The sequence below is a fragment of the Chiloscyllium plagiosum genome, unplaced genomic scaffold (genome assembly GCF_037043375.1).
Source record: "Chiloscyllium plagiosum isolate Xiang-an unplaced genomic scaffold, Cpla_swu_hap1 HiC_scaffold_26, whole genome shotgun sequence".
Classification (NCBI taxonomy): Eukaryota; Metazoa; Chordata; class Chondrichthyes; order Orectolobiformes; family Hemiscylliidae; genus Chiloscyllium; species Chiloscyllium plagiosum.
Genome location: NW_028270164.1, coordinates 23,112,751 through 23,138,491, shown reverse-complemented (window position 1 = coordinate 23,138,491; position 25,741 = coordinate 23,112,751). Strand labels below are relative to the sequence as shown.

The following is a 25,741-nucleotide window of genomic DNA, read 5'->3' as shown; positions in this document are numbered from 1 at the left end:
AATCTCACTGTTAAATTGTGACTCCCTTACTTTCTTGCAGTTATGTCACATTGTTAGTGAATCTCGCCTCAGTTACATGCAGCTTGCAACACTACCCTGCTTTACTGAGGATCTGGACAGCAGCAATCCTCAACTTGAAAGTCAGCATGGTTACCCAGTAGATGCAACTCACTGCTTATTTCTGCAGACATTCTTAAATGATTCACAGATAGCATCCTACTCTAGACTTGGTGCATGGAAATGAGCAGAGCCAAGCCGTCTGACTTCAGCATTTCGTCATGACTGATCTCAGAACAATTCTGAATCCATTTCAGTCTTACACAATTTCATTTTGGAGCTGAGGGACACTTTTAACATGCATGTTCCAGGCAGTTCCATACAGCCATCCCGTGTATCTACAAAGGGTGCATTTTATCATCATTAGCTTCATTTCTTAGCCCTCACTCATTTTGAGCTTGCTTCAAGTCTGTCAGCCTTTGGATTGCATAGCTTTTCAACCTTGGGTCTGGAATGTTTAGTAGTTGAAATGCATGAGAGCCGTTGAATGGAGATGCTTCATGCAATAATGAGGCTGCTGATCCATGAATGTTGGTGAAGGTTCTCAGCAGTGGGAGAGTTGCAGAGCAGAGAAGGTGGTCTCTTATCCTTGCAGAGCATTGAAGATCATTGAACATTTTTCTGGCCAATTATGCTTGGTGCCTTTTCCTCCTGGTACATGGTCTGGTGGGTAGTGAATGGCCCCTTTCTCCTCCACCAGTTTTACAGGGCTGTCAGAACCCTGTCTAGAAAGTGGTGTGCCAGTTTCCCTTCAGAGACGTTTCAGTTTCCTAAGAGGATGCTGTGCAAGGTAATACCTGGCTTGCAACAACTGAAGTGATATGCAACTGGGCTTGAACTGTGGCATCAGCAGCTTAGATGCTAGAAGATCCTGGCAGTAGCAGAGATCTCACCTCTCCAGTTGCATAACTGCACAAGCAGGTACTAAGGAAGCCAGTTACATAATTAATGAAGAAACAAGAAAACTCTGTGAGCTATATGGGACACACCATGTAACTCCCTGAAAATACTGTTTAGTCTAAAAATAGGAAAACATTACTTAGAGTGAATTTAGATAATTGTAGAAACCATTCAAAATATTTTCACTTTGTCTCAAAGCTATTGTTACAGCAATAATTGCAGTCTAAATTGTAAATCAGTCTGATTTGAACTCAGAGTAAAGGAGAATGAGACTCTCAAAGGAGAAAGTCTCTGTCTATGTTCCATCAGTCAGGCCCTCTTAATGTCCAGTTTTAAAGTGTCAAAGTGAAGCAAAAAAAAACACTTCTTTGAATCAAAATCAAACAAGAAATGTAAATGCACATATTTAAGCAGCTATTTGTTTAACTGCATGCAAGTGTCCATTTTTCTTCGGTATGATATCCTGAGTTCATATTTTTATAATAATTGCAAAATGCTGCTCTGATTTAAAGTGTTTTAGAATTTATACAGAAACTGTTGTGGTTGATCAGACTAATCAACCTATTGTGAATATTCTATTTTATGAATATGCTTCATGTATAATGATTGCTGAAAAAGGATACAATTTATTGATATTGTTTTTCAGCAATATTCAAGCTCTATACTGCAATACAGCTCATATTATGATGCTGTGATTTGGTATATTTTAATTAAGCATAGTCAAGCTGCTTTCATTTTCTTCAAATTGGTAAGGAAAAATGCGACTAACCAGCAATGGGACTTCTCTTGATATGATTTTTTCACTTCTTCTGAGTGCTTTCCTCTGGGATGTCTGAGAATCACAACATACAACTATGAGAATTACTATGCAATATTGCACCTTTTCACGCATTCCCTCTCTGCAAGTTTATCAAGACTTTGATTGCACTTTCAATTTAAAGCACTGATCCTTCGCAGAGTAACAAACACTCCATATAATTAGCTTACCAAGCAATCAAAAGCACATGAATTCCAATCATTATAGCCGAGCTATCTATGACAAGGATATACCTGTATACAGAACATGCCAAATGTATAGGCAAAATGTACATGTCATGACAATTTGTAACCCAGTATTTCTGATATTGTTAATAGCAAAACTGTCAGTGTTCTTGTCATGTCCAGAATACTATTGGTGATTGGTGATTTGATTCAAATTGGCGATTTTGTTACTTGAAGTACCCTAACTACAACTAATGGCAGATCTTGAATTGGCAAAAAGTCTACTTTGTGCTGTTACTCAGTGTTTAAAAAAAATCCTTGAAATAGTGCACCTTATTGAATGAGATATAACTGGGTTTTAATTCCGTGCTAACTTTTGCCAAAAGAAACTAACCTTATACTTATGGATTGTCTAATATTATAAGAAAAAAGACTCAATTTTGAAGTAGTTTACTTTTAATTTGAGTTTTTAATTAAGGTATAAATTGAAACAATCATTTATAAAAATGTAAAAGTTGCTTTGATTTCTTCTACTTTAAATCTTCAGATAACAAGAGTTTTTCACTTCCCTGATTTGCTTTATGTGAGAATATGATTATCTGCTACCTTGTGTGCTGGCATAATTACTGGTGCATGCCTGAGGATCCCTTTGACTTGTTGCAACATCTAAATTACAACCCAAAATTGAAGAAAACTATGCTATGGAGATTGTTGGAACTTTGTCAGCAGATTCCTTTCTTCTGTTGCTTTGGAAAGTGCAAAGACTGGGCTGAGGTTGACTTTATGTTAAGTAAGAAGCACCTAAGTGACAGGAGAACATTTACTGATGTCTTTGTTAATGCAGATTATCATTGTGCAAACATTCTATTGTGGTTTAAGTTCTCCACTTTGTGAGTTATTCTTTGTCATTTGTTCAACATTCCTATATAAATGTAATCACTCCAATGTCTAAAAAAGAAAGCCACTAGATCATTTTAAAACAACATATAAAATAGCCAATGATGCCGCAATCTGTTTTACTATAGTTGGCCCTAATCATTCATGTCCTGGAGGTGAAATATGAAGATCCTATGCTCTTCAAATTCATAGTGGATGAATTTGACTTTGACTGCCTCCCGTACTAGCCAAAGACATATCTTATGATCTTACTCTTTGAAACTTCTGCAAAAGTGGCTTTGGCATCCTCTCAAATTTGAGAGATCTGCTATTGTGAGACCAAACACACTTGTGATGTGATGGCAGCATCTGTAACACTGCATTGTCACAGCATTCCTTCAAAGGCTTCACAGTCAGAAACTGGAAGTGCTTACTTTAATGAGTCAATCAAAGTAAGTAACTAATCAAAGTGTGCTGTGATTGAGGGAAACTGCAATTTCAGAGAGAAAGTCACTCTTGCCAAAGAGAGGAAAAGAGAAAAGGCATGATGATAATAATTGCACTATCCTAGAAAATTCAACCTCTAGAAATACACAATACAGGGTCTTTTGGATTTTTAAACATTGCCCTAGTTTTAGCAAAACCAAGGCCATAAGATCAGCTTATTTCAGTAAGCAAAGTTAAAAATCACACAACGACAGTTTAAAGTCCAACTGGCTTTCAGAGTGCTGCTCCTTCGGGTAATTATGGAGCGGGATTATAAGACACATAAGTTATAGCAAAAGATCTCAGTGTCATGCAACTGAAACAATATATTGAACAAACCTAGATTGCTGTTAAATCTTTCATCTTTTAGAATGGGTTGCAGGTTTTGGTTCACTAATATGTAAATCTCAGAATCTTTTCAGTCACATTCTCGAAATAACTTTAAGATTTTTATAAAAAGAGGTGACATCTCAGCTCAGACAATGCATTAAACTAATGAGGTTAGAGTCTGTCTGTATTCCAATCTTGAGCCAGACTGATTTTATTTCCAAAGCAGGAATTTATAAAGTGTTACATGGATTGACTGCTTGCATTGACTGATGAAGAGCTTATGCTTGAAACGTCAATTGTCGTGTTCCTTGGATGCTGCCTGACTGGCTGTGCTTTTCCAGCACCACACTTTTTGACTGCTTCCATTGACTGCCTGAAGATTGTGTGCTTTTTGAACAAAATAGAATGTATCTACAATTACAATTCTGCAAATGCAAACTCACCACATAGACTTAAGTGTTTGTGCAGGCACATGAGGGGGGAGAGAGAAAGTGTGTGTGTGTTTGCGCGCGAGAGAGAGATGGCCTGTGAGAGGATATGTGCATGGGTGAGAGTGTGGGGTGTGTGTGTCTGAAAGAATGTGTGTGTATGAGAGAAGGTCTGTGTGAATATATAAGAGTGTGTGTGTATAGTGTAGTGGTGTCACCTGTAGTATGACATGAGCTCAAGGTCCTGGTTGAGGCCATCCTCATGACTACTGAACCTCTGCTCGGCCACTCTGCGTTTTTGCGTATCCCAAAGTCCACCTTGGAGGATGATCACCTGAAGATCCAAGGCCGAAGTTCCCTGACGCTGAAGTGCTCCCTGACTGGGAGGGAACATCCCTGTTTGGCGATTGTTGTGTCGTATCCATTCATCCGTTGTCGTATCCATTCATCCGTTGTCGTAGTATCTGCTTAGTCTCGCCAATGTACCATACTCAGGTCATCCTTGCCTGCAGCAAATGAGATAGACAATGTTGGCCGAGTCACATGAGTACCTGCCGCATGAGTATGTGCACCATGTAAGCATACACAGATCTTCTCTCATACACACGCTCACTCTCAGACACACACCCTCTCACAGGCTCATACTCCATCACACTCATGCACATTGTCTACAAGCATGCAAACTCTCATTCTCACACTCACATACATAAACCCACACACACAAACTCATTCTCTCTCTTTCTCTTTCTCCCTCACGTGCGCACACATACACATATGAGTCTATGGGGTGAATTTGCATTTGCAGAATTATAATTGCAGATGCATTCTATTTTGTTCAAAAAGCACGCAATCAACAGGCAGTCAGTGCAAGCAATCAATGCTTGTAGCATTTTATAAATTCCTACTTTGGAGATAGAACCAGTTTGGCTCAAGATTGGGATACAGACAGACTCTAACCTCACACCTTTATAGCATTGTCTGAGCTGGGGTGTCACTTTTGTTTAAAATATAAAACCTTAAGTTACCTCGAGAATGTGACTGGAAAGAAGTTATGGGATTTACATATTTATGAACCAAAACCTGCAACCCATTTTAAGAGATGAAAGACTTAACAGCAGTCTAGGTTTCTTCAATATATTGTTTCAGTTGCGAGACACTAAGGTCTTTTGCTGTAAATTCTGTGTCTTACGATCCTGTTCCACAACCACCTGATGAAGGAGCAGCACTTCAAAAGCCAGTACCTCCAAATAAATCTGTTGGACTATAACCTGGTGTTGTGTCATTTTTAACTTTGTCCACCTGAGTCCAACACTGGCATCTCCACCTCTTATTTTGGTAGAGTTTGTCAAACCTGCTGAGTTCCTCTGTCAAAGGTGAAATACTCTTTATATGTTTTCTTTTACCTCTCTACCGCTTTTATCAATTATATTGGCAAAAGCTGGCTAGTCACCTATCTAAAAACAATGAACATGCCATAAATAATAACCCAAAGGTTTGATAAAAAGAAGGAGAAGAAAGTATTTATCATCTCCTTGAGCTAATTTTGTCCCTACGTAAGTGCTGGTGTGAGAAAAGTTTCCAATGTCATTAGAACAAATGTTGCAAACACTCAGTTCTCAATGCCAAACTCCTGCAGCAGTTTCTAATTGAAGTCCTTGATTTAGGGATATAGTCCTCAGTTCTCATAATCTCATTGTATAGGTCCACAAGGGATGAAAATGTTACATGCATTACAAAGCTTTTAGCAATTCTATTTTAGAGTACTATTTCCTAATGGGACAGATGAAGGTGAGACTAAACATCAAGAGGAAATGGCTGAGCACAAAGCAATTCTCTGTCAAGCATTGCTTTGTTACATGACTCTGCCTGCTCAGTGGGCACTGACTCTGCTCAAGCAGAGATTTCATGCTTTGGTTTAAGAAAGTCAGGCAGAAAGGGCAGGATGAATCTTAAAAAGAACAAATGCTCCCAATTACTGCCTTTATGTAATCTCTAACAACCCAAGCTTATTGCTATCCTTGATACTGAGAGCTCGGTCCGTACAAGATGGCATCTGATGATTATAAACGAGAAACATGCCATACTGGATGGCTCAATTGGCATCAGAATTTAGGAGACTCTTTTTAACAATATTCACCTGAAAATGAACATTTGATACTGGAAGTGTGTAAATTTTACAGCGACTCATTTGAGAATGGAAACTATCGAAGATTCAGGCTATAAAGTGGCCACAGTCTGAGTCATAGTGGCAGTGTGCTCCAGTCGATTTTAGTTCGTCGGTCTGCCAGACCTTTTCGTCAGCTTTATTTACATGCTGAGATTTATTGAGGCATAAAATGCTATCAGCATTGCGTTTATCAAATTTCACTCAAATTTCCATCAATATGTTTGCTTTGACAGTGTTCCACTTGAATGATTGTGTTTTAGATTTCTGGTTAGTTTCTGTAGACATAGACATATCAAAATACAAGGTCTAAATTAAACTCTTTATTAAACATGTGCTGCTGTTATTTTCACAGTTTCTACCTGTGATATTTTGGGGTACTGAGAAAAGAGATATTGCACACATGAAAATATTACTGTCTGGCCTACCACAAGCTACAATTGTTCAGTACTCCATACCCATGTGAAGGAAGCATAATTGTTCCGCACGAGGAGGAAGGATTCCAAATAGCAGAACAGATGCTGAAGCATAAAGCCAGCAGTGCTTCCATTACCGGTGTAAAATTCCTCATTACAGTCAAAACTCAATGTGATGCAAATTGTAAACACCTCTCTCAAACTATTAGGCACATATTTAGCAATACCATGTTAAAAGTGTATAATTATGATTTTAGATCTGTTCGATGTACAGCCCAAAACAAAGACATTTAACAAATATTCCTCAGGCCATTTGATTTGCAGAGTAGTTTGTAAGAAATTGCTGAGATGCTGATTTTTAGAGGAGCAAGCTTTTCTTACATCTGCAGCTGTTCCTTTATTATCATCCATAAACTCTGCTGGTATGTTCTTAGATTCACATTGCCCATAATGTGAGAAATTCAGCTCTTTGCATCTAATTAACATTCTGGCAGAGCAGGTGGTTCTTAATAAATAATGAGCAGTCTGCCAAGAAAAAGTTTCTGCCACGATCAGCATTACAGTATTTGGAAAAGGGTTTCACTAGGCTGTGGTTTTGTAATATTTGTCCCTCAGACTATTTAATAATTTATCATTCAATATCTAGGCAGGAAACTGTTATACCAGTGGAACATCCAATTCACACTGAAGACTTTATTACACAGGATACACATTATATGGAATGAAAAATGTTTCTTGTAAATCTTGTCAACATTTCTATATTGCAGAAAAATATGACTAGAATTTTCTCCTCCCTAGTGTACGTGATAGTGAGAAAATTGGGAAAATACAGAGAGTCTGAAATAATCGGAATCTCAACATTCAAGCATTGTTCTTACAATTTTTCCCCTCAAGCCGTAAATGGCGACTTTAGAATCTTCCCATCTGGCAGCAACTGTCATATTTCCAAGTCTTTGCATCCTGTTAAAATCCCAACTTACATTATTTGCAGGCCATCTTGAATTCTAATCTCGGTGCCCAAGAAACTGGATGGCAAAAAGATTCTGATGTAAGTCAGAACAGGTACTTGGCAGCTAAAGCTTCCTGAATGCTTGATCCAGTCACCATCAACTGTGTGTTCAGCATAGTGTGCCTATATGCTATATGGCCACCACCCTCCTCAACCCTTCATTCACATACATCGACATTGTCAAACCAGCAGCCTTACCATTTCATTGTGGCTGCCGTCGGAATAAATCACACACCACTTCAACCCTTCAGGATTTTATTTTAGAGCTCAGGTATACCTGTGACTTGCATGTTTCCACCAGATCACTTTGTGTTCAGCGACAAACATTTCAAGTATATCTGCACAGGATGCAGCTTATGGCTTTTCACTTGCTTCCTTAGGGTTCACTGATTTTGCACTTGCTCAGAGAATCTATAACTTCACGTTACTTTCTTAGTGTACACTCAGTGGCTTCAGCACAGACTTGCAGCCACCAGCCTCTGTGTGGATCACGTTGCTTTCTTAACATACAGCACTTTTAGTGTCAAGTTACATGCTGCCAGCCTTTTGAGGTATGCCTTAATTTTAGGTGCAAAGGGACAGATCAGCAGCATGGTGACAGTGTAGACTCTTTACAGGTGAGTGGGTGGACATTTCCCTGTGTTGCACTATGCTACGTCAAGGATCACACCTGTAGCATGTGCAGCAGGTTACATGGCAAATATGTTGCATACGTTTCAAGCAAACAGTCATATGTGAAACTCAAAGGGATGGTGGACCTTAGAGGAGGAGAGGGGATGACAGAGAGGGGTCCTGTTCAATTCTAGCCCTCCAGGACCTCAGTCACAGTTGGTCAAGCACCTGGTCCGACTAGAGTCTGGGGATCTGTGTGCTTGAAACCCAGAGATTGGGCTATGATCAGTCCTACACGTTGAGTGTGAAATTATCGGGGAATCATAGATAGGCTGGTCAAAGCACTGTGGAAGCATCAGTTCAAAGGTTAGGCCAATGTTTCCTGTAGTGAGACTTAGGAAAGGATTTGATATGATTGAAGTAACGGTACTACAGGAGCAGGAGAACTGGTGAAGTGTCTGCAGTGAGTGAGAAGTAAGTTAAGAGGGGAGGAAGTGTTAGCAGTCAGTGCAGATGGAATAGGTGAGAGCCACTGAGTGGGAATGCTGCACAGAACAGTAAGAGTAAGAGCTGTGGGCGCTGAGCCTTGGGGAGTGGCGTGTGTAGTGTCAAAGTAAGAGTGACTGACAGTGTTGAGTGTGAGGAAGCAGACAGAAGATGGTGACACCTTTGCAGAGCACAAAAGATCATTGACTTCCTTCTTGCACCACCAAGCATCCACTTCAGAACAGACACAGCAGTTCCAGGACTGCAATTTGCATTGAAGTTGGCCTGATCAGGTGGTATGACTTCCTGTGGTCAACTACAGGAGAGAGCATTGCTTTCCTCTTCACCGCCCCATCAGTCAGGTCCTCCAGAATCTTTGTCCACGAGGCAGGGAAGGCAGTTTTCTTTCGTCTGGGCCATGTCTTTGGTGACAAAGGTCAAGCACCAGTGTGTGAGGGGTGATACCCAGTTTGTGCAACTGAAATGGTGTGCAGCTGGGATTACAATATAGCGCCAATGGCATCAATGCTGGCTTCCCTGAGAAAATGGTCCGGTTGCATATTTAATTGAGCAGAAGATTGCATGAGAAAAGTTGCTCCAAGCCATGGTAGCCTGGGCACCATGAATCTCACTCAAGTGGGGCCTGACCCCATGTTGTGTTAGAAATAGTAACCCAGCAGTGGCTTTTCCCAAATTGGCCAATTTGTGGTCAGTGTGTTCACTGTCCAATTAAGGATGTGGTGTGGATGCTCAGAGCAGAAGGAACTGCAACTTCTTCTTACAGATAGGAGTGATGGTAATTCCATCTTGATGTACCCTCTTCTCACTTCTAAAACATTCACATTTTTAAAAATTAAACTGCCATTGTGGAAGGCTGCCTGACCTCAAGGGGAGTGTGGGGGAGCTGGACTAAGTCGTGTCTGCCAATTGGTCTAAATTGACATGTAACTTGCCCTAATTTACTCCATGCCACATGCAGTTAGATATCACTTCTGCCACAGACCCTTCTCCAGAAAGTACCTTGGCGTTGGGATGATACCACTATGCTGCTCCATGTTGTTTGCCCGCCAGATTTCATGGAACAAACACTCTGCCCATTGTTACATTTGTTTCAGTTCTTTCTAATGAAATAAGCAAATCACACAATTCCTATCTGACATTGATCCCTATCTTCTACTGGCCACCTTCAGAAAGATTGGAAAAATGTTTGAATCAAATCACAAGAGCATTGTTTTGTTATAACTGCGGGTTACGCAATTGTATGTTTAGAATTTGGGCAAAGTAGGCATGGTACTGAATTTAAGACACCTGAACCACTTACAGGATGGGCAGAAATGCTGTTGTTGAGGGGGTTTAATGCAGATCTCAATATTTTAATATACAGAAGAAATTGTTCACTTTCTCTAGTGTTGATGACAGAGATTATTCTATGGGCTACTAGTATTTTGGTTGAAACAGCCATCTTCCCATTGAAGTTTTAGACGACTGAGGATGAAGATCTGGAGTAGCTTCTACTGTTTACATTATGGGCTCCATAAAAGTGGCAAAATAATGACCTTTGATGTGATTTCTAGCTTGCCTTTGTAAAATGACAAATAGACAAACCATTTTTTATGAAGATCGTGCCTCTTTCAACACACAACTATCATCGTATTTTAATGTGATTTTGTTATGAGGCTATGAAGCTGTAAATTATTTATTGAAATGTTATCTATTAACAGTCAAATTTGTTCAATATTTATCAAGTTAAAAAAGCTCTGTTCTTTGTCATACCTTAGTGGAAATACTTCTTTAACTGTGTTTGGAACAAACTTGGATATAATCCAGGAGCCAAGGATCCGTGTGAAGCATAACAACCGGGAATCTCTTAATGTAAGTTATGGATTGGTGTATGCTATTTGTGTTTGATACTGAATTACCTTAGTGCACCAAATACTAGTTTGTTTATTCCATTATATAATAGTGATATTGAATGATAGATACCTAGCATCCCACCATTAGCCACAAACACAGGATCATTAGCCACCATTTCTGCCAACTCCATCTGACCACCACCAGATACATATTCCCCTCCCCTCCCCTTGTCATCCTTCCATTCCAGCTGGGACACCCTGGTCCACTCCTCCTTCATTCGAACAGCCCCATGGTACCTTACCCTTCAACTGCAGAAGAGTAACACCTTCCTGTTTACTTTCTCCTTCCAAAGTAATCAAGGCCCAAACACACCTTCCAGGTGAAACAGCACATTACCCTTGCTTCACTCAGTCTAGTCTACTGCATTCGCTGCTTACAATATGGTCTCCTCTCCATTTGAGAAAATGAAGAGTACACTGGGTGACCACTTCACAGAACACCTATATTTTGTCTGCAAAAAAGACCCTGAGCTTCCAGTTGCCTGCCACTTCAACACACCACCTTGTTCCCTGACTAACATCTTTGTCTCAGACTTGCTACAGTGCTCCAACAAAGCTCAGTGCAAGCCGGAAGAACAGCACCTCATTTTCTACATGGGGACCTTCTAGACTCAGTATCAAGTTCAACAATTTTAGGCCTTGAGCTACCTTCTCCCATGTCTTTACCCCAACCTCACACACTGGGCTTTGTTATCACATGGACTGCTATTACACACAACCCGTTGTTAGTCACTAATCGTCCCCATAAGTAGCTACTCATTCTCCTAGGATTATCATTATCTACTTCTTTATCTGTCCAACTGTTGTTCTCTTTCGTGAGCTCTATCTCCACCTATAGTTTACTCCTTACCCTCTCCCTATACCCTACCTTCTGCATAAAAAACAACTTTTTCATAGCTACCATCAGTTCTGAGGAAGGTTACTGGACCCGAAACATTAACTCTGCTTTCTCTCCACAGCCAGACCTGCTGAGCTTTTCCAGAAATTTCTGTTTTTGTTTCTGCATGATAGTTGTATTGTTTCGATCTCACATAATCTCTCATTCGACTGTAGCATATTAAGGAAAATTTTCAATTAAGTTTTTAAATTGTGAAGTGCTGACAAGTTAGAAAAAAAATTCTTTGAGATAAAAACAATGGCCTAGTGTTTGCAATTGGAAAATCTCCTGCAGGAGAGGACGTCCACCACAAGAATAGTCCTTCCTCCTCTTACTCGGAATGCTACTAGCCCAGCCATCTGCCTGGCTGTATACCTCCACAAGTTACATAGATGGTGATCTCCACTAGTGGCAGGAGCATTTGTACTGATGCCAGTGTTTCCTCTGAGTTTGGTCATCTCCCTTCCGTTAATGTGTCAGCTTGTCCTGTAAAAGTGATCTAGCTTGGTGAATGCCCTTGTGCCTGGTTGTGAGGAGATGTGGGGCAGCGAAGCACAATGGGCTGGGTGAAGGTGACAGGGCATCGATGGGAACAAAAGCAAAATTCTACAGATGCTGAAAATCTGAATGAAATAATACACTTCAAAATGCAGGGTTTCATCACAACTCTGCAGCCTGTTTTTGTCCAAACAGCCAATCAGATTTTGTATTAATATTTTGTCTAATCTAATAAATTTAATATAAGCATAATGGGTGTTTGGAGTCATCATTTATTGTTTATTCTCATAAATATTGCAAATGTAGAGAAGGATTAAGAAGCAGCATTTTAAGTATTTTGTTCCACAATAAGCCTTAAATCCAGTCAAAAAACAATGAGCTGCAATTTCAGGATGATGCACTGCAGCTTTGTGGAATGCAGAAGAGCTAATGCATTTTGTGCAAAATCCTCAGCTTTTAGATTCACATAGAGAGGGTTAATGGAATTTCTGAATCTCTTTAATGGTGTTTAATGGAAGATTAACTTTAGACAAAAGAAGCTTTGTCAGCATAAAGAGAAATGAAACTCAGAGGATGAGAGAAAGAGAAATCTATGTAGATTTAATTTTGTATTTTATCTGTGGTCATTCTTTAATTAAGTAAATTAGCTATTTCCTCTCTGTGAAAAAAAAACTCGTGGGAGTTTGCTTGACTCAAGTGAATTGACCGTATGGAATTTCAATTCAATATCTAGAATGTCCAGTTTTGCTTCAGCTCACAGGATCTCATTTGTGAAGTGTATTCATGCTAGGAAATTTAGTTCAAATTAACTTTCCCTAGAGGAAAAGTGAAATGAAAAATAAAGCTTACTGTACATCAAACTATAGTTCAGGTACATCATTGTAGCCTGTAAGGATATCGATTTTCTTTAATGTAGAAAGGAAAGGTATCACCGCAGTGTTTTAAAGACTAGAGGGAACATAGCATTGATCTCATGTGTTCACATAATTTGCAGCACAGTTTAGTTCCTATGCGTTATAATAATACGTAATCAATATGTGAGTGCTATTTACAGAATTTATAGACAAAATCCTGTGTCGTCCTCTTGTGGGTTCAATGGGGGTGGGGAAATGTTCAATTGAGTGGGAGCATGGTGAGCGAGGACCCTGCAGACTTTTGCTCCCAACCCCCACCCTCTATGTCAGGGATGTGGTGGTTGGAGACCTCTGGGTGACCTCACTATCCTGCCACCTATTGAGGCATTTAAGTCAGCAATGAAGAAGCTCATCCAGCCAGCACTGGTATTTAAAACAGAGCTGAGTGTGGGGCTCAGCAGGAGGGAGTCCAACAAACAAGCCCTGTGGTGTGTCAGCTCTTGGGGAGAAACTGTGGCTGGACTCTCTCTCAACACCCACATTCCCCCCCCCCGCCAAAGCCCCCCACAATCATCTGTAGATTGAGTTCCCTCCTTGATCTGAGACCTCAGGTAGGTGTGAGGTGTGATACAGGTATCGGCCATTGCTGCCCTCTGGTGCTGATGAGTCCAAAAGATTGGCCAGTAGTTTTGTGCATGAGAGGTCCACTGTGGGAAATGGTCATTTACTGTAAGCAGCCAATTAATGGCCAGCGGATTGGCACACTGAGACAGGTGGACTCTCAAAGCTGAGGGGGGTCGATCAGATGCCTTCCAGCTCAGAAATTGCAGCAGGATGCTGTGAGAGATACATGATGCTGAGGGTTCTTGGAAATGTTGGAGCCCTCTTCTCCAACTTCTTGAAAATCCTAATACAAAATGGCTTTGCAGGGTAGGTAGTTAAGCCTGGCTAGAGTACCAGCTTGGTGACAGCCTCCAGCAGAAAAACCGTCTGGCTCAGGGAACCTGGAGGGCAATGGGAAAAGTCCACTTCAATTGGCTTGAAGTAACTCCATAGAGTTCCACCCACTCAAACCCACTTGCTTAAGCAGTTACTGTCAATGAGGTTAACCAGTTACTCTTCTTCCAGAAAAATGGCCAGGGGGCAGGTTGAAGCTGTAAAATTGATATGTTGACTGGTGTCACTATTTTGAGCATCTTCCCACCCTGATCTTGGCGTTAGTGGAGGATGAAAATCCTGCCCAAACTCTCTGATACTTTGGACTTTGGTTTTACTTTGGTTTATTTTGCATTCTTTGTAAAGCAACTTACTGTTAGGTGAGATCATGCTAAACTTGAAAATAGCTTGCACTGCAAAACAAAAATAGGAGATGTCAGTGGTGCTGCAGTGTGAATCCCCAAGATATAACTCAACAACTTGTAGGCATAATTGCTATACTGTTAATTAGTATTACTTACAGTACAATGACTATTTTTCTATTGCATTCATTATGAATAGAGCTATATAGCCCTTTTAGAATATTAGTGACTTTTGAGGGCTACCAGTTTTCAAATAGTTCTGAAGTGATTCCAAAAGTGTTGGGTGTAAGTGTTTTTTGATTTGCTTTAATGCACATCTCTTACAAGATAATGTATTAGATATTAATGAAAAATGCAGGTTATAAAGCAGAACATTCAGGATTTTGAAAGTGTAGGCAATATTTCAAAAGTTAAATGTTGATTTTTTTTATTCTGTACCACCAGGTGTGTGAAGTACTGAATTCAACGACCATGACTTGTCGTGCCCCAGCTCTTACACACGAGTACAGACCAGGGATAGACACCGTGGAACGGCCAGATGAGTTTGGTTTTGTCTTTGACAACGTGCAGACGCTGCTTATCTACAATAATACAAATTTCATCTTCTACCCCAACCCGACATTTGAACCTCTGAGTACGACAGGCATGTTGGAACAGAAGCCAGGCTCCCCAATTATACTGAAAGTATGTGCTAAGATCCGTAAGTTGGAATGCAATATTACACCCTTAACCCATCAATGAAATTTATAGATATTGGTTTTCATTCGATGTGTCAGTCAAATAACAGCCTTTGATGATAATACCAGGTTGATCTAGAAGATTCTTCATTTTGTTCTTCAGTTGTAGGTGTTGCTGACCAGCATGCTGTTTATTAACCATCCCCAATTGTCCTGAGAACGCAATGGGATGTCTTGTATCAGTCACAAATTAACTGGCCTCCTATGAAATTTCAGAGTGCAGCTAAAAGTCACCAATGATCAAATCACAGGCAAGGCTGGGTAAAGCCTTTGCTGACAGACTCTAGTGAAACACTCGGTTTTTATGACAGTCTGACAGTTTCGTGACTATTTTTGTACCAATTTGTTTTTATTAACAATTCTAGTTCTCAACTGCCTAATGAAATTTGAATTCAGATTTTCTGAACTGTTTTAGTCAGTGAGGAAGATAACACTGCTGCTATATCTGTTCATATATAGAAAGCTACAAAGTTCAACCAATTTAACCGAAGAATGAAAAGTTACTTCCTTCTAATAATGGTCTCTTGTATGTATGTGTTTCTTTCTCCCTATCACAGTGCATGTGATTTTTTTCCCTGGTAAATTGCAGAGTATTTATCAAACTAGCTTGTGGAAGCTAGGCTTTCAGTGGATGGATCTCCATGAACTTACATTTGAAGACTATATGTAGAAGAAATTTTGGGAAGGGGTTTGCCATAATATTTGAAAATAGGTACATAAATAACATAAGTCAAAATTGCATGCAATGGGAAAGGACCTAACTTTAATTGTTTCCAAAGAATGGGAAAATGGATGAACAGTGAAAGCTTACTGGTATAACAAATTGATCTGAAAAGAAAATGAAGGAATCATAATTTCAAGGTTATCACAAAGAATGTGAGGGGGTGTTTTTTTTTCTATATTCAGGTAATTAGAACATGTAGTGCTTTAACCATTAACAGCTAATTGAGAAAGGAGTCATTAATATCATGTAAAGGGCATTTGGATTAATATGTGTAAAATGAATAAGGGGGAAATGGGATTATAGTAGATGGTTCTAATTGAACAACAGCACTGACAAGGGACTGAATAGAATTGTCTCATTCTGCACAGCAGGCTATTTTAAAAGACTTAATTTTCTTGAACCATCAGCCTGGAGAAAAATAATGCAGACTCTTTTGCAAAAAAGAAAAGAACACTAATTCAAAAATTATGATTTTAAAATGCTAAGTGTTTGTTTATTAAGAATGCTCATAGGAGCGACAACCACTTCACCTCCAACTGTGATATTTTCCAGCTGTAATTGATGTTTTGAAGGTTCTAGTATTGGCTTTATTTTTGCAGTTGGTGTTAAGATAAATTATCTGAGATAAATGGATTTTATCATGTGGCAAGGTGATGATATCATGACTAGACCTACTGCGACCTCTACACTTCCTGCTGTTCAAGTAGTTCAAGAATCCTGTGCACTCAGGATCTGTTTAGCAGATTTGAAAACAACCGACTGACTCCCACAGCTACCTAGACTCCCAGTCTGCCCCCTGTAAAATGCCATCCCATATTCCCAATTCCTTCGCCTTCGCCGCATCTGCTCCCAGGAGGACCAATTCCAATACCGAACAACCCAGATGGCCTCCTTATTCAAAGACCGCAATTTCCCCTCAGACGTGGTTGACGATGCTCTCCACCACATCTCCTCCACTTTCCGCTCCTCTGCCCTTGAACCCCACCCTTCCAATCACCACCAGGACAGAACCCCACTGGTTCTCACTTACCACCCCACCAACCTCCAGATACATCGTATCATCCTTTGTCATTTCCACGACCTCCAAACAGACCCCACCACCAAGGATATATTTCCATCCCCACTCCTATCAGTGTTCCGGAAAGATGACTCCCTCGTCAGATCCACACCCCCCCACCAACCCAACCTCCACTCCCGACACCTTCCCCTGCAACCGCAAGAAATACAAAACCTGCGCCCACACCTCCCCCCTCACTTTCCTCCAAGGCCCCAAGGGATCCTTCCATATCCATCAGAAATTCACCTGCACCTCCACGCGCACAATTTACTGCATCTGCTGCACCCAATGTGGCCTCCTATACATTGGAGAGACAGGCCGCCTACTTGTGGAACATTTCAGAGAACACCTCTGGGACACCCGCACCAACCAACCCAACCACCCCTCCTACTCCACCAAGGACATGCAGGTCCTTGGCCTCCTCCATCGCCAGACAATGGCAACACGATGCCTGGAGGAAGAGTGCCTCATCTTCCACCTAGGAACCCTCCAACCACAAGGGATGAATGCAGATTTCTCCAGCTTCCTCATTTTCCCTCCCCCCACCTTTTCTCAGTCCCAACCCTCCGACTCAGCACCGCCTTCTTGACCTGCAATCTTCTTCCCCCCCTCTCCGGCCTATCACCCTCACCTTAACCTCCATCCACCTATCGTATTCCGAACGCCGCCCCCCTCCAAGTCCCTCCTCCCTACCTTTTATCTTAGCCTGCTTGGCACACCTTCCTCATTCCTGAAGAAGGGCTTATGCCCGAAATGTTGATTCACCTGTCCCTTTGATGCTGCCTGACCTGCTGCATATTTCCAGCAACACATTTTTAAGCTCTGATCTCCAGCATCTGCAGTCCTCACTTTCTCCTATAAAAGTATTGATACTTGGAGAGAGATTTGCAACATGTTAATAATTTGCAGTATTTTTTAAAAATGATAGGCGGCTGAGAAAAATGTAATCAGGTGTAGTACATCGTATTCCAGGCCTTGAATCATAAAATGTAGGAACAAAAATAGACCATTCAGCCCATCAAATATGGTCTGCCATTCAATGAAATCATGTGTCATCTGATTATTTTCAAATCCATGTTCCTGCCTTTTCACCTTAACCTTTGATTCCTTTCGTGATTAAAAGTATTTATCTCAGCCTTGAATATAATTAATGAGCAGCTTCTATATTCATCTGTAGTAAAGGATTCCATGGATTCTCCACCCTCTCAAAAAAAATCTTCCTCAACTTTATCTTGAACAGGTAACCCCTTACTCTGAGATTATGCTTTTTGGTCTGAGACACTCTAAAAAAGGAAACAATCTCTCCTCCTCTATCCTGTCAAGTCCTTTAAGATTTGTATGTTTCAATAAGGTCTGTTCTTGTTCATCTAAACTTTAAGTACAAACCCAATCTACACAACCTCTACTCATAAGAAAATCCCTCTATTCACAGAACCAACCTACTGAACCTTGCCTGGATGCCTCCAATGTCAGTATATCTTTCTTAAAATAAGGGACCCAGAACTGTTCACATTATTCAAGGTGTAGCATAACATAGTATGCATTATGTAGTTTTAGCAAGACTCTGAATTCTGTTTGAAATAAACGCCATTAATCTCATTCCCTTCCCTATTACCTGCTGATTCTGTACTGTAGCTTTTTGTGATACAGGTATGAGGCCCCCCAGATTCCTCCATGCTGCTGCTTTCTGCAGTCTTTCTCCATTTAAGTACTATATTCAATGCTGCTTGCTTCATGCCAAAGTGCATAATCTCCTGTTTCCCATGTAATATTCTATCTTCGAAGTTTTTTGCCCACTTCACTTCAACCTGTTGACATCCCTCTGCGGTCTCTGCGACATCCTTACTATGCTTTCCCACCCATTTTTGCAATCCGGGCAATAGTACATTCATTTTCCTCATCCAAATTATTTCTATAAATACCGATTCATGTAGCACTCCAGTAATTACAGGTTGCTGTCCTGAAATGCTCCATTTTCCTCATTCTCTGACTTGTATTAGTTAGTCAATCCAGAATCCATGTTAATATACTACCCACAATACCACAGGTTCTTAATTAGTTAAGTAACCTCTGTGCAGCATCTTATAAAATGCTTTTTGGAAATCCAAATAAAGCTCATCCACTGGTAACCCTTTATCCTGCTCACTATCTCCTCAAAGAATTGTAATAAATGTGTTACACATGGTTTTCCCTTCTCTGCTTGATTGCAGTATGTATTTCTAAATTCTTTGCTATTATACCCTTTATTATGGATTTGACCCCTTTTCCTAGATGTTCAGCAAACTGACCTATCGTTATTATCTCCTGTACCCACTGAACTATATTGATCCTGTTCAAGGAAGTCTTCAGTTCAAATTGTCATCTGTGTTTTGAAATGCTTCCATAACCTCACGCCTCTCTGTTCAGCAAGAGATTTAAGTCTTGTGGTTTAGGGAATAGATTTTGGCCATAATTGGGGAGAGGTCCAGTAGGATCTTATAAGTACACCTGAAAGGACTGGAGCCTCATCCCATCTGAAAGATGTAATATTCAACAGTGCAACAGCTTTTCAGGTAAAAGCAAAGTTGTATGGATGCTGGAGATCTGAAAGAAGGAACAGTAAGTGCTGGAGAAACTCAACAGGTCTGGGAGCATCTGTGGAGTGAGGGACAAAGTTAAGATTTTGAGTCCGATATGTATTGCCAGATACATTGTCAAACCAGGTTCTGAAGGACAGTCATACTGGACTCAAAACAATAGCTTGGTTTCTGTCTCCACAGATGCTGCCTAACCTGCTGAGTTTGCCCAGCACTTTCAGTTCTTAGTTCTGCATTCTGTGTCAACCTGTCTGCTCAAGACTTGAGAGCACATTTTAGACCCAGGGAAGTGTCTGAGCTCCCAACTGAACTCAGGCTGACACAGTCTTTCATTGCTTTATCATTTTAGTAAGACAGAAAGTGATATTGTGTCTCTAAAGGTTTGGGGCATTTTGCAAGAAATGGCTGTTTTGCCAATAATCCCTTGGCTAAATGTTCATGACGACAATCTATACCTGGATATAGTTCAAAAAGACACTTGTGCACCTCATTTATGGTGTTTTAGATTGTGTGCAAAATGCCAAATTACCCATTAATTTTAATTTTTACCTTGTTCACTAGCCTAAACAAACCATATTAGCTCATTTATAGTTGGTAATTTTTCAAATAAAGAACTCGACTTGAATTAGAATTATGGCCTAAGCGGGTCTCGTTAGCATCCAAGAACTCAGAATTCATACATATCATCAAGTAAAAACAAAATTTATTAGAGTTTCATAACCACCTCAAACCTTCAGGTGAAAATACTGTATTATAAGCAATTGTTATCCTATTATATAATGTGCAAGCAAGCAATATTACAGAATATAGAAGGATAAATTCAGTGACCCCATGATCCCAACATGGACTCTCTTTCATAAGGAGTGCAAGTCAGAAAATCACTGCAATCATGTTGAAGCCCTGTTCCCATGCCCCTGTCTCTTCAGTTGAGATTCTCTCTTGGTAGCATGGGGTCGCTGGATTTATTCCATCACCTTTCGATAGATTGTAAGCACCATTGAAAATGCAGTACAAGAACAGTATATTTTGGACTGAACCTGCATATGCCAACATATTGTGTGCTCGTTATAGTGTTTCAAGCATTTTGGAACATCATGATTCCCAGCATTGAGAACACTGAACTCACTTGATTAATAGGACTGTTTTGAATGCTCACTGTACATTGCAGCAAGCAATACCATAGCTAAGATGCTTGAATTCGCAAAGGCCTCGAGCATTTGAAAAATAACTTCTTGAATTGTAGGACTTTAGACGAATCATGGATAGTATTATCGCTATCCAATTTAATTAATCTTCTGAGGGAGATGAATAATAGCAGGTCAAACTTTCAACAAGACACAGCGCTCTGAATTTTCCCCTTAAATCAGCAAAATAATCTAATGAAACTTGATGATAAATCTCACTTCATAATCTATGCTATTTAACCTTGGCCAGTTACATTTAGCATTTTCATGACGCTGACAGTAAATTTTGCTTCTAATTCTGCTCAGTTCTTAGCTAATAACTTGGTTCCATTGTTCAGTAATTATTGCTATTTTAAAGATTGAGAAAAAGTACCATTTGGAAAATGAATAGCCATACTAACCAATTTCAAATGCGGAAGCAAAGGGCCTCTATCAATCCCTTCCCCATCACCCCATCCCTCCCCAGATTCCCTGAAGCTGCTTTGTGTGTATGATGAAAATCACACTGACATGTACCTATTTGACGAAGTGGAGTACCATAGATTATTTTATTTAAGTTGTTCCCTGCATTTAATACTTTCTTGAACTTTAAATGGAGGTGATTCAATTTTTAAGGTATCCTCATGTTCTACACTGACATGGTGTACAGCAGTGTGACTTACATAAAGTTTTATGATGTAACCTTTCTGCAATTTTCAGATCTCATCACATGACCTTTGAATACCAATAGAATAATGAAATATTTCTTCAATGTTACAGAGTAATTAATGTTGAAAAGTCATCGTAAATGACTTCTATGAAATCGTAAATGATTTCTATGAAATTTTGCAGAATTTCATTTAATAATCTTATAGCTGTTGGATAAAGTTAAAAGTAGTCCTTGTCTGTATCCTAGCAAGGGACTGCACTCATGGATAGGACAGCAACATAGAGTCATAGAGATGTACAGCATAGAAACAGACCCTTCGGTCCAACCCGTCCATGCCAAACGGATATCCCAACCCAATCTAATCCCACCTGCCAGCACCCGGCCCATATCCCTCCAAACCCTTCCTATTCATTTACCCATCCAAAAGCCTTTTAAATGTTGCAATTGTAACAGCCTCCACCACTTCCTCTGGCAGCTCATTCCATTCACGTACCACCCTCTGTGTGAAAAAGTTGCCCCTTACGTCTGTTTTATATCTTTCCCCTCTCACCCTAAACCTATGCCCTCTAGTTCTGGATTCCCCACCCCAGGAAAAAGACTTTGTCTATTTATTCTATCCATGCCCCTCATGATTTTATAAACCTCTATAAGGTCACCCCTCAGCCTCTGATGCTCCAGGGAAAACAGCCCCAGCCTATTCAGCCTCTCCCTATAGCTCAAATTCTCCAACCTTGGCAATATCGTTGTAAATCTTTTCTGAACTCTTTCAAATTTCACAACATCTTTCCGATAGGAAGGAGACCACATTTGCACGCAATATTCCAACAGTGGCCTAACCAATGTCCTGTATAGCAACAACATGACCTCCCAACTCCTGTACTCAATACTCTGACCAATAAAGGAAAGCATTCCAAATGCCTTCTTCACTATCCTATCTACCTGCGACTCCACTTTTAAGGAGCTATGAACCTGCACTCCAATTTTTCTTTGTTCAGCAACAGTACTTAGGATCTTACCATTAAGTGTATAAGTCCTGCTAAGATTTGCTTTCCCAAAATGCGGCACCTTGCATTTATCTGAATTAAACTTCATCTGCCACTTCTCAGCCCATTGGCCCATCTGGTCCAGATCCTGTTGTAATCTGAGGTAATCCTTTTCGCTGTCCACTACACCTCCAATTTTGGTGTCATCTGCAAACTTACTAACTGTACCTCTTATGCTCACATCCAAATCATTTATGTAAATGACAAAAAGTAGAGGACCCAGCACCGATCCTTGTGGCACTCCACTGGTCACAGGCCTCCAGTCTGAAAAACAACCTTCCACCACCACTCTCTGTCTTCTACCTTTGAGCCAGTTCTGTATCCAAATGGCTACTTCTCTCTGTGTTCCATGCGATCTAAACTTGCTAATCAGTCTCCCATGGGGAACCTTGTCGAACGCCTTACTGAAGTCCATATAGATCACATCTACTGCTCTGCCCTCATCAATCCTTTTTGTTACTTCTTCAAAAAGCTCAATCAAAAAAAAATGTCCAGCAGCAGTTTAACTTTGATTGTCAGACCAGTATTCACAGGGAGCAGAGAACTGGCCGCCTTAACTGGGTCAAAGAGGGCTGTAAAATAAAACAGCTATCTCACTTCAAAATCATATTTCTGACCTTTTCATAAAGGCATATTAAAGTATCCTTTGCTCTACTTTTGTGCTGAATTATATCATCAAAATGAATTTTATGGTTGATTATCAGGCCAGTTACAATTGAGCCAAAGAGATGACAGCAATTAACTGATATCCAACTATGGACCATGGTGCATATAATTGTAACATTGATTAAATGTAATACAGAATTTAGAATAGAAGCAAGCTGACAAATTATGATGTTTTATTCTTAGTTTCTGGGAGTTAAAAGTCTTAGCTACAAAGGGCTCCTTTCTCCTCTATAAGTAAGAAACATCTTGCCATGCCTAGTTATATTTTATGTCAAAGGGCAGTAATTCTAGCTCAGCATTCAAAATGGTAATTGCATGTGGTCACTGTGTCTTTTAAAAAATCATGATTAAATTTGTACTTAGAAATCTTCCAAAATAATGAAAATATCTTAGCCATGGATTTTTTGATGGAGAGATATGAGAATACACCTTAGCACTCTGAAGATTGTTTAGGTATCCTCAGTTTTTTTTATTAATGGAATACAAGAGCAAGGAGATGATGTTGACCTTGTATAAGATACTTGTCAGACCTCAGCTGGAGAATTGTGTACAATTCTGGCTGCACATTATAAGAAAGATATTTAGAAGCAATATACCAGAATAGTTCCAGGGAATGGTATGGTGGCTGAGTGGTTAGCACTGCTGCTTCACAGTGCCAGGGACCCAAGTTCAATTCCCGCCTTGGGCAACTATCTGTGTGGAGTTTGCACATTTTCCCTGTGTCTGTGTGGGTTTCCTCCGGGTGCTCCGGTTTCCTCCCACAGTCCAAAGATGTGCAGCTTAAGTGAATTGGCCATGCTAAATTGCCCATAGCATTAGTCAGGGGTAAACATAGGGGAGCGGGTCTGGGTGGGTTGCTCTTCAGAGGGTCAGTGTGGACTTGTTGGGCCGAAGAGCCTGTTCCCACACTGTAGGGAATCTATTCTGATGAGAAATTACAGTTACGCAAAAGATGTTGGACCTGTTCTCCTTGGTGAAAAGAAGTCTAGAAGGAGATTTAATGGAGATTTTCAAAATCAGGAAGGGATTGGATACACCAGGTAGGGAGAAACTATTCCCACTTGTAATGGGACTAAGAGCCAGATGGCACAGACTTAAAGTGAATTGCAGAAGAAGCAAATGTAAGGTAAGAAAAATAAATCTGTTCACATCGTGTTAGGGTATGGAATGCACTGCCTGCAAGTATAGTGGAGGCAGATTCAAGCAGGCATATGAGGGCATCAAGGGATTATTTGAATGGGGTATGGGGAGAAAGCAGGAGATTGGGAGTGGGAAATAATCGTTATTTGAATGGCCTCCTCTTACCGGTCAGACTTCAGTGATCTTGTGACTGTTAGTAATCTGCTAATACTGGTCTATAACAATCATGTCGATATTGTGATTTACATTATATTTGATTGTAATTTTTTGTCATAAATGCGAATACCAAGCATTTGTCTGTCTGTTGCCAGGGTCGGAACCTTTTACCTCCTGCTGCTGGTGGAGCAAAGCTGAATTATACTGTATTGATTGGCGACACTCCATGTGCTGTCACTGTTTCCGAGACACAGTTACTATGTGAACCTCCAAATTTAAGTGGACAGCTTAGGGTCCTGGTGAGTAATTTGAAGTCACATGCAATAATTGTTCCTTGGCATCCAGTCTGATTCTGTACTCTATGTAAACATGCGCTGAAAATCCTAACTCTCCCTAACTCCACCAAGACGGTGAAAGCCATACAACAATATTTAGTTGAAATGTTGATTTCTTTTTTATGTCTTGTTAAAACAGGTCCAGGTAGGTGGACTGCAGTTCTCCCCTGGGATGGTTCATGTCATATCTGACAGCCTGCTCACCCTCCCAGCCATTATCAGCATCGCGGCAGGTGGTGGCCTTCTGCTTGTCATAGTGGTCATTGTTCTGATTGCCTACAAAAGAAAATCAAGGGAGAATGACTTGACCCTGAAACGACTGCAGATGCAGATGGATAACCTTGAATCACGTGTTGCTTTGGAATGCAAAGAAGGTAAGGATCCAGCTAAGGTTTTGTTGAAGCAAGTAATATATTATTAAGTTGTTTGGAATCAGAATTGAGACAGGACAGCATTTAGGATTCTCTTTCAGAGCCCTCAATGCTGAATTCACCACCTGATCTGACAATTGCTGCAATTTACAGGACAGATTTGAGGGAGGAGAGCTATATTAGATTGCCAATTCTAAGAGTACATTTTGACCCAGTCTTTGTACTTGAGTGCTACTGCTTGCCAAATTAGGGCAGGATGACAATAACTTATCACCAATTCTCCAAACTGTGCTGTCAAAGCACAGAACCAGCAAACGTTTTCAATCACATGCATCCAATGATGCAAAAGATTTTTCTAAAAAACTTCCTTTTGTGCAGACATTTAAATAATCAAATACTAAGTTGTAAAGTTACACAATGTTGATGCTTCTAGAAACGTTTGGCAAAAAAATGCTAAGTAAGATTGCATACCTTGAAAGGGGGACAGTTCAACATATGCAACACTCCTTAGTTTTGAAATAGTTTTATTCTTGGAAATAGATTTTTTTTAGAAGTTGGAAGGTTCTGCACGTCTGATACCAATTGTTACAGGCCAGTAACATACTTTTGTTTGTTATTTATAGGCAAAAGCATACCCTGTAGCAGCTGTTCAATTTAGTTTTCAATATGAGAAAGCAAAGTAGTTTTGCTGTGGGACTATGAGTGACGCGTTATTAATTTAATATCCTAGCGCAGTAAAGTAATTTGCTTCGAAGGGAACTTACGAACTGGAAATGTGATATAATAAAAGACTGGGGCGTATGTAAGAATTACAAATGCTTACTAATGCACTTATATAGAATGGTAGAATCCTAAGGAAGCAAACCATTCGGCTCATCGAATCCCCATGGACCCTCTGAGAAGCATCCCACCCAGACC

At 40.2% G+C, this 25,741-nt stretch overlaps 1 protein-coding gene across 2 annotated transcripts in view; it reads left to right on the top strand.

Annotated features, from left to right (window-relative positions):
- Positions 1–25,741, top strand: part of plxna2 (plexin A2) — a 498,163-nt gene that overhangs the window by 408,291 nt on the left and 64,131 nt on the right. For both annotated transcript variants that reach the window (XM_087973574.1, XM_087973575.1), the window contains exons 17-20: positions 10,524–10,617; positions 14,630–14,869; positions 24,273–24,416; positions 24,592–24,826. In XM_087973574.1, coding sequence (XP_087829700.1) covers positions 10,524–10,617; positions 14,630–14,869; positions 24,273–24,416; positions 24,592–24,826 — 713 coding nt within the window. The remainder of the gene's footprint in view (positions 1–10,523; positions 10,618–14,629; positions 14,870–24,272; positions 24,417–24,591; positions 24,827–25,741) is intronic.